Consider the following 9,686-nt stretch of genomic DNA (forward strand, 5'->3'; position numbering starts at 1 on the left):
TGAGGCGTGCAGATTTTGTTTCACATAGCACGAAACCTCTCTCGATGTGTGAAACACTAAGGAGCTCCGGAGCAATATACCTGAGTGCGTATGAAATAAATATCTGGCAATTAAAGCCATCCCACATTCTAGACGTTTTGGAAGGATTGATGGATTAGCTGTAAACACAGGGTTCTCCAGTATCGCAGCAAGAAAGGGGGACACAATAGATCCTTTGGGTCGCAGTGTATACGAGACCCCAAATCCATACATACATACATACAACTATTGATGGGAACAAAAGATATTAATGAACAAAATAATGAAATTTATATTAAGTGATGAAGAGGACCACGATAACGAGAGAAATTGCAAAAGTGATCAAATGGTTCCAAAATGGAAAAGAAGCTGATAGTTGCGGGAGAATAACACAGTGCTGTTATTACCCATTTTTAAGCCAAAAGATAGCAAGCAAAGTAACAATTACAGAAAAACAACTTTATTATACACATCGATAAAAGTGTAAAAAAAATTCGGTACATAATGCACAAAACGGATTCCGTAAAGGCAGAAATTTACAAGATGTCTTTGACATCAAGCAACTAGATAAAGCTGTCCGCCGAGATACAGGTACATTATTTGGAATTTTGTGAAGTAGAGATAGCTTTTGACAAAATCTGAGGGCAAAAATATGGAACAGTTTGGAAAAAACATTTGTTAACTTACGAAATACAATCATGAGTTTATGTAAACTAAATGTGAGTCATGTAATTAGTGAAAATCTAATATAAGACGCTTTTCTAACATTGGGACTGTCTAACAATACACTAAATCAGTTCGGTATGTAAATAAATGTGGAAAAAAGTGCAGTTATGGCACTCAAATAAATACAATAAATATAGAAATAGAAAGACAAAGCTTAATGTTTATGAAGCAATTTATAGACCAATATTAACTTAAGGCTGTGAAGCTTGGAGTCTGGATAAAAGACAAAAAATTCAATGCAAGCTGCAGAGATAAAATGTTTTGGAGTCTGAGGATAAGTTAACAATGTCCAAATACAACAAGGTCTGGAGATTACGTAACTCATGGAATTCATTAAGTGAAGACAGTTAACTTGACGGAGTCATTTACAAAGTATGGAACGCCAAAATATCAAAATAGGAGGACTAAAAGTAACATTGGATAAAGGATAAAGTAATTGGTAATATGCTTGAGAAAAGATGCTATCGGAAAGTGATATCACTTTTTTCAATTGAATTAAATAAAATTAATTTTTAATCAACAATGTAGTTACCTTCGTTATCAAAAACATCTAGTCTACAAATTTTCAAGGCCCAACCGATAAAAATGGTGTTTGACGAAAATATATCGATATGACATTTTGAAAATAAGTTTATTCACCACTAATGATAATTATTGTAGCCATCGAAATAAATTTTAGTATGGATCCGATCATGTATTGTTGTGTTGCCTAATAACGCCTTTTCTGTTAACAATCGTCGAAAATTTTCCAATTAAAGATTGGTTCATTTGGTCCATACCCAAATTTTATGTATTAAAAATAAACTTTTAAATATTTTCTTAAGAGACATAGTTAACCACATATCATTGCAGCGAGTGATTGCACTTGAACAATAAACGGATAAACCGATCAACGAAATTTCCCGTCAATAGAATCGCTTAGTGGGCGGTAAAGAGTGCTTAGTAAAGATTCCTCTCTTTGCTCTGAATTCATTAACTCCTAATTCGAACAGTTGTGACCCTTCGGTATAGTTAAATTTATTATTGAGGATTGAGGGTTGGATCTAAGGATTATCGCTTGATTTATTGTTGTATTTATATGTTTAATATTAAACTGAAAGTCAAATAGAAGCACATGTCCATATAAATAGTACAGAATATTATTTGGAACCATCAAAATAAATAATTATATGTCATTCCCCCAATATAAGCATCAAGGATTGACTTTATTAAATGTTGTGAAGATAAAGTGAATGTCTTTCTACGGTAAAATTTCACTAAAATTTAAATGAGTATTAACAACTCTCAACAACCTAAATAAATACTCTTAAAGACTTAATTTGTTTCAAAAATAAATGTAGAACTCCAAGGGAGAGGCAAAAAAATTCGATTTACGGAGCTTTTGAGTCATAGAGGATTTGAAGTTAGGTGCCAACTGGTTTTGAGTTAGGGAGAGGGCGAGCGGAAAGGAAAAAATCAAATACACATACAAATTCAAATTACATAGATAAAACATATTTCTATTGGAAAAATTTATTGAAAGAAGTCACTGATTTATAAATAAGGTTGTTGTTTATCTATAGCAAGATCAGCAGCAAATTCTTTCTCTTCTGAGCTACTTGTTTGTGCTATAAAATTACGTAACGTATGTAGTGCTAATGGAAACCAATTGAGGGCATTATACGGATCTTTTATGTCATATTCATTTATTTCATTGTTCTGAGATACTCTTCGCCCGATAATATTTCAGCAGTGTTGTTTTTGAAAACAATGTCATGTCTACGCTTAAATTTTTCCAACCATAAGATAGATCCTGTGAAATGACAAAATATTTCTGTTAACTTCAATTACCGAAAAAAAAATGTGTTAAAAATGAAAAAAAATCTCATTGCATAAAATATCGATATATTCAACTATCGATATTTTTTCAAAAAATAATCGATAAATAACGTCGATTTTTTTAATCTTCAAGTATCGAAAGTCGATATTTATTGTCGAGTGTATATAATATTTTATACTAATTATGTATTCCATTTACTGTCGTAATATTTTATGCAGTTTTAAGTATAAATTAATTAAATATACAAGTATACGTTTAAGGGTAGACAAGAACGCGCGAGCTTTACTATAAGTGCTGCCTCTATATGTAACAGTTGTGTATTGGGTTGTGTGTGTAGTGTACATACATAAGTGACAATTTTTTTGGCGGCAAGTTACTTTACGTGACGTGGTTTATTGTGTGTTTATATTTTATAACTGTTATTGTTTAGCTTGAACATGTCTGCGGTGTGGAATTTTTTCGCAAAAAAAAGAAACAATAAACTTTTTTTGTAATTTATGCGGTAAAGAATATAAAACATGTGGAAATACTACAAATTCAAACACTCATCTAAAAACAAAGTATTATAATGCTTATATACAAATGTTGAAGCATCTAGCCCTCTCAAAAACGAAAAAATCTGAAACAAAAACTAAAGTTGCCGCATCAATAAACAATGATGATCCTGATGTTGATGTATGTCTCATAAATCCTATCAAAAGTTGTTAATTTTTAAACTATAGTAAATCGCACCTCAAAGTAAAAAGATCGATAAATCAAAATATCGATATTTTTTATTCTGCATAAATCGATATTGTTTAAAAATATCGATTTATTTATCCTACATAGAGATGGGAGTACGATAGAAATACTACTCTCTCAAAAGTGTAGGCGCGAAGGAAGCATATAAAAAAAATTTTTTCAAATCTATTCATGTAATTATAGGTTTGTTCTTGGTAGCTACACTGGCAGAACTAGTGTACACTAAAGCGTTCTTTGTAGCAGAACCAACGCTAGTATCGCTATTCTTAGTAGCAGTGCAAGAGAGCTAGTTCAACCAGTTCACTGTACTGCACGCACTGGGTCTAGAGTTAGTTTAGCCAATGCAGTGCAAGAACAGAGTGGTAAACATAGGTAGGTGTGATAAAACAATGAAACAACTGTTGTAAAATATTAGTGTAAACTATGTATAAAGAAAAAACTTAGTATATATACATGAAATACCAATAAATATGTCAGATACCGCAAACTTTTTCATTGTAATTTCTAACTATATTTTCTATATAGTTAGCCACTTTATTAACTCATTGTTTTCTAAAAAAATCAATGAATAGATTAGATTTAATATATACTCCTATTTTATCGACTATTCTACATTTATATATTTTTTCTTACCATTATTAATCTCAAACAACATTTCTGGAAATGGTAGCACTACATCTTCGTCGTAGCTAATACTACAAGGCCCGACAGTTTCTATAAATGGAAGTTGTTCTGACTAAGTGAAACAAATAGCGTATCGCTCTTCCTCTCTCCTCCGGGCGCTTTAGTTAGTTCTGCGCATCTTTTGCGAGCATGAAGTTTGTGCAGAATAGATAAAGTGTCTCAAACGAGAGAGAAAATGAATACTGTCGGTACCGTAACGTAGAGACGTTTTTTCCATTAAGAACTGTCCATATAGGAGTTATTACATATATGGCCTGAATCACTTCAAATAACCTCAAATACAACAATAAACAAATGCTCCATTACTCTCTACATTATATCGTTCTTTGTATCCGATCGAACTAATTCTATACACTCATGAACCAAAAATTTGAAATTATAGTATTTCGATTTTTTAGGATATTCGGAGGTTTTCAATTTTAAAAATTTCAACAGTTAATGGGTTGAAGGATAGTGAGTATAAGGACTTTTTTTATACGAAATATTGTGAAGAATATAAAAAATTAATGGTTTGCAAAAAATGCATTTTTTCTGGTTTATTTAGTTTTTCGTTGTGTCACTGTTGTTACACTTTTATAATCAAGAACATCTCCCGGACTTTAAACAAAATACGAATTAAAACAATTTCGCAAACTAATACGCTACTAGGCTCTGGTTTATAAACATAAAATTACAAAAATAAGTTTTTTCATAATTATAATAGTTTTAAAAATATTTTGATGTAGATCAAAGTTTACGGTAACCCGTACTCATGAAAGAAAAGCCAAAATGAGCGAAAGCTTCCAGAAATAATTAATTAACAGAAGAAATAAAATATCTTCAGAATAATTTTCTATGTTTTATTGAGCTTAATTAATAATTCACAGATCAAAATTTGGGGGTGGTATTTGAACGAAGTTCTTTGGTAGATGATCTCTAATTATGTATCTTTTGTCATTCGTTTTTAGTATTGTATCAAGGAAACCAAACCAGTATATTACTAAACCTGGTCCAAACCTAGAAAAAAAAATTATACTGTATTAAATAACAATGTACAACACTGGTTGAATATTGATGGTGTCAAGATATTCCATTCATCAGGCACTGCTGTTAAGTCGAAAAGTTTAACTCAGCATGGTGACGTTTTTGTAATTCGCAAAAATAATTTTTGTAGAATTAAACTTCCTTTTAATGAACAATATTCCCTTACAACACTTTTGCCTCTTTGTACATGCCAAAAAAATTTGGATAGTAAAATCATTGATAAACAATCGTTTTATGAACATGACTGGAATCTCATTTTCCCAAAAAAGTGTCAATGGAAAACCAAGGAATCTGGTAAATCGTAAGACTTTTTTATACTCTTTCAGTACTCCATAAAACAAGAACCAAAGGAACGCGGACAGTCACTGATCCAATCTCTCCAATTCTACTTTGAAGACCTTCATAAAAAGTAAAACAGCAAAGTTGGCAATAACTTCATACAAGGAACAGAAAACGAAGCCTATCGTCCTAACCGGTCCTCTTCGCATTCTGAGAAAGTGTGGGTGTTCTTTGATGTAGTCATAGATGCCATGTCTTCTAAATTAAGCTTTATGAAATTACGTTAACAACTTTACAGCAACAAGAAAATGCAGAAAATTCGTTCTCATCATTGTATTCTACATTGATGGCTTGAAAATGAAAAATGAACAAGTAGGGGCAGGAAAATATGGTTCCAGAACCTGATGAAATCGGAACCTTTTACTTTCCAAGCGGAAACCTACGCTATTCATATATGAGCATTGTACACAACGCAATAACGAGATATTCATTCTATCAAACAGCAAGGATCCATCCAAGCTATTGACATTCAAATAATTGATTTAAGTGAGTATACATAAATATGTGATATGTGATATACACAAAGAGTAAACAAAGTTACTCTGTACTGGATATCCGACCACACTGGGATGCACGACAATGAAGAAACTGATTACCTAGCAAAGAAAAGCGGGAGCGTAGGACAACAACCTTTCAAAAGTTTCCTAAAAAGCCATCACCAAAAGTGGGAAAACAAAAGAAATTTTACATATGAGGCAAAACCTCAGATCTAAGAAAATTTCTATGTTATTTTACCATCTGGTCCCAAAAGGACCTTTCATTAAGTAAAGATGATCTAAGATTAGTTAATGGTTTGCTCACTGGAGACTGTCTGGTGAATTAGCATTTGAAAAACTCCCGATATATCTTGTTGTTTCTGCAAGGAATAAAACAATGGAGCACCTCCTCTGTGAGTGCCATGCTGTACATCGACAAAGGCTGCATTACTTACATTCACGCTTATTAGAACCTGAAGACTCATTGCTACCTCACTCATAAACAGTTGAAGATACCCAATATATCAATAGGTCAAATTATTAGCTTATCGTTTACGCCCTAGATCATATAATATAATCTAATAATACTGATTATCCTAAATATTAGTGGACGTCATTTTTTTTAACCATGATTTTATTAAATTTGGAAAAGTTTTGTTATGCGACTGGTAAAAACAGTTAAAAATAAGAGAAAATGGTAAGGAGGATACCTGTTCCAGTAACTGAGATATTGATTTTTCATATACTCTTTGTGAATTTCCGGGTCACCAAATAACGCTTTACTCTCTATCCAATTGATTACAAATCCATTTATTGAAATTGGAACTTCTAATTTACAATCTGGAGTTTTGTCATAACCATGTTTTCTAAGTTGCTCTTCATCTCTAAAACCTAATCCCAACTGTGTGGCTTCTCTATACAATTTTATTTCATACTGTTGTCCTAAAGAACTAATAAAGAAAAATTGAACTTTAGCAAAAAATAAACGAAAACATTGCATCAAATATGTATCAATTTCAATAATCCACCATTTTTACCCATTTATCTCCAACATATTTGAAACTGAACATCTGGACAAAATTAATGCACCACTCATATAAAATAAATCTGCTGATCATCAGACTGTTCTACTAAATTTGTTATATAATCTTCAGAACCATTACTTGAAGGTTATTAATAAGAATTGATCAATACAAAATTATTAAAGTAGATTTGTGAAGTTGAAAAGGGGGGCGAATTAAAAAAATAAAGAGCATTTGAATTTGTATTGGCAGGAGATTGTGCAATCCAATGCGCAATCGTAAAAAGTGAGAATATAAGAGAAAATCAGAAACATGTAGTAATTCTCAGGTCTGAAACAATCAAAGAGATTTCTGTCTTATTAGACCAACTAGTCACAAGAGGCCCATTCATTAAGCAATGATGAGCTAAGAAAAGTAACTGGTATGCTGTCAGGTGAACTCCCGACAGTCGTGTTGTTTCTACAAGGAACCAAAGAACACAATACTTAATTCAAGCTTCTTATAGCCATATATAGCCTAATAATACTGATTGTCCTACATGTTAATGGTCAATTTTATTAAATTTGAAAAACTGACTGGTAAAAAGTCTGGGAACTTTACTCTCTAGCTTATCAAATCTACTCTTTAGAACAATTACTGGAGGGTGCTTGACTATAATTAACATTCTATCATTGCAAATTTTGTAAAGTTGAAAATAGGACGAGTAAAAAAAATTGAAGAGCATTTGAATTTGAATAGGCAGAAATATGAGTATTGTTTTTGATGCAATTGTACAAGATCATCTAAAATATTTATATTCAACTGTCAGACACATCCCAAATGATATAAGAGAATTACAATTCTTTGCATTTATTTAAATTAATAAATATTTTTTTTTCAACTGCATTGAATAGATTAAATTAGAGAAACATACCTTTTCATAACATCTGTTATTGGGCTGTATACGTTATCATATAAAGTGCACTAGAAAAAATTATATGTTCATGAATGAATATTTGTTTATAACTTTGTGATACTTACCAAAAATACTTCATATGCTAATTTTGGGTCAGTTATTAGAGCAGTATCTCTCATATAAATATTAATATTACAAACAATATCAGTTTGTTCATTACCCATCTGTTCAAAATATTTATTTAAGATTATTTTAGCTACTAAACACGGAGCAACATCAAATTTTTCAGCGATTCTTACTATTATTCCAGATGGTTCTTCCTGTGCTACAGATTCTTGGTAGCTGTCCCAAAATATTTGTTTGTTGCTTTGGGTTTTTGGGTGATTGATTTTCATTCTTTTTTGAAATTCAAATTGGAGGATACTATATAAAGTATCATAGCTTTGACTGAAAACATTAAAAATTCCGTAACTAGACTTATAAACTTTTTGAAATTCATTTCCGAAAGTAACTTATTGACTTAAACATTCTACAATATTTTATGAATCATATCCCCATAATGATAGATTGAAACGGGAAATATTTATATCTACATTCAGTAAAAAAAACTAATGTAAAAAGTAACATGTATTTTTCAAATAATTCAATATGCATACCTTGGAAATTCTGTAACTAGTTTTTTTAAACAATTAATAGTAAGTCCTTTGAAATTTTTTATGGTCGAAACTATATCATTATATTCTTTTAGATTCATCTTATTTTTTAATTATTGAATTTCTAACACTACGTAAACTATTGTCTATTTTCAATATTTTGAGGTTATGCGATGTGAAACGTCTTTTTCTTTTTCAGCGCTTTTCGATTGGAAAGACCCTGGCAAATTAATAGTTGTACGAAGCTGGCCCCCCTGATTTAATTATTTCAAAATTTCGTTAATGCTAATCTTTAGAGAATCGTTAGAGAGGATAAGAGAGAAAAGAAAAAATTTTAGAGAGTAATTGGTTTTTATATAAAAACGATTTTAATTTATATTGTGTGAAGCTGGCTCGCTAATGCCATAAAAATGGATCTGGACATTTACTTTTTTTAATCATTGAAGGGAGTAAGAAAGAAAAGAAAATTAATATTAAATAAATAACATTCCTTTCGCAAATGATCTGATTTTTTCCAAATTGAGCTGATATCAGCTCACCTGTTCTCACTTTGAAACGGTGGATCAAATGGATTGATTTAAGGAGTCAAAATGCAGTTGTTGATAAAAAAGTAAAATTAAAATGAATTCCCATATTTTAACCACGATTTTAATCACTAGGCACCAATAAAAAAACAAGTAAATGTACCCTTAAACTTAAACCATTCGTCAAGATGGTGCTGCCTCGGTTAAGAGGGAGGTAAATATCTCAGTTAATCTGATTTGAGTAAAATTAAATGGGACATAGAATTCAATGAGAATTTAAATGAGTTCAAATTATCTGAGATTTCATGCAAAAGGAATACAGCAACAGTTACTTAGAGCTTGAATTACCTTAAGGACCCTAGGACTGAAGCACTTCCGGCATGCGCAGTGTATGTACACCCAAGCAAACCCATGAAATCGCTCTCTTATGCACCAATCATAAGTCATTCAACACATTTGTAGCAAAAACCTCGAATCTATTTTTACTAGTCACATCCGTCGCAAATAATGCTGTTATATTATGGACTGGACCGATTCGGTCCAATTAGTTCGATTATTTGATATATATTAGCCGTTTAGCTTTGGAGTCGCATGGGTTTACATACACTGCGCACCACGGAAGTGCTTCAGTCTTAAGCTCTCTAGGTTATTTCACGCCCTACGTAATTATTTAATATTAATTGAATTAATTACTCTCTATTAAGTTTTTTTTACTCTTTCTAACGATAAAAAAAATTAAACGGCTAGGTCCATTTTTACGGCATCA

General features: G+C 31.4%; 1 protein-coding gene across 2 annotated transcripts; it reads right to left on the reverse strand.

Annotated features, from left to right (window-relative positions):
* Positions 1–4,813: 4,813 nt before the first annotated feature.
* Positions 4,814–9,365, reverse strand: LOC130892597 (CDAN1-interacting nuclease 1). Of its 2 annotated transcripts, none has more exons than XM_057798075.1 (5): positions 9,269–9,365; positions 7,869–8,190; positions 7,762–7,811; positions 6,537–6,776; positions 4,814–4,984 (listed from the first exon to the last, which is right to left on the reverse strand). In XM_057798075.1, exons 1-5 carry the CDS (start codon positions 9,331–9,333, stop codon positions 4,849–4,851), a joined length of 813 nt encoding a protein of 270 aa, XP_057654058.1. In that variant the 5' UTR covers positions 9,334–9,365; the 3' UTR covers positions 4,814–4,848. The 2 variants fall into 2 exon arrangements, with proteins under 2 accessions (XP_057654058.1, XP_057654057.1); XM_057798074.1 differs by lacking the exon at positions 9,269–9,365 and adding an exon at positions 8,400–9,070.
* Positions 9,366–9,686: the final 321 nt, after the last annotated feature.

Source organism: Diorhabda carinulata, chromosome 4, assembly GCF_026250575.1.
Source record: "Diorhabda carinulata isolate Delta chromosome 4, icDioCari1.1, whole genome shotgun sequence".
Taxonomy (NCBI): domain Eukaryota; kingdom Metazoa; phylum Arthropoda; class Insecta; order Coleoptera; family Chrysomelidae; genus Diorhabda; species Diorhabda carinulata.

Bases quoted from the DNA above. Each gene is read 5' to 3' on its own strand.
- LOC130892597 (XM_057798074.1), bottom strand. From the start codon at position 8,497: ATGAATCTAAAAGAATATAATGATATAGTTTCGACCATAAAAAATTTC. The intron at 8,191-8,399 runs GTATGCATATTG...TAATGTTTTCAG, and splicing joins CTAGTTACAGAATTTCCAAG to TCAAAGCTATGATACTTTAT. The intron at 7,812-7,868 runs GTAAGTATCACA...AATTTTTTCTAG, and splicing joins TAGCATATGAAGTATTTTTG to TGCACTTTATATGATAACGT.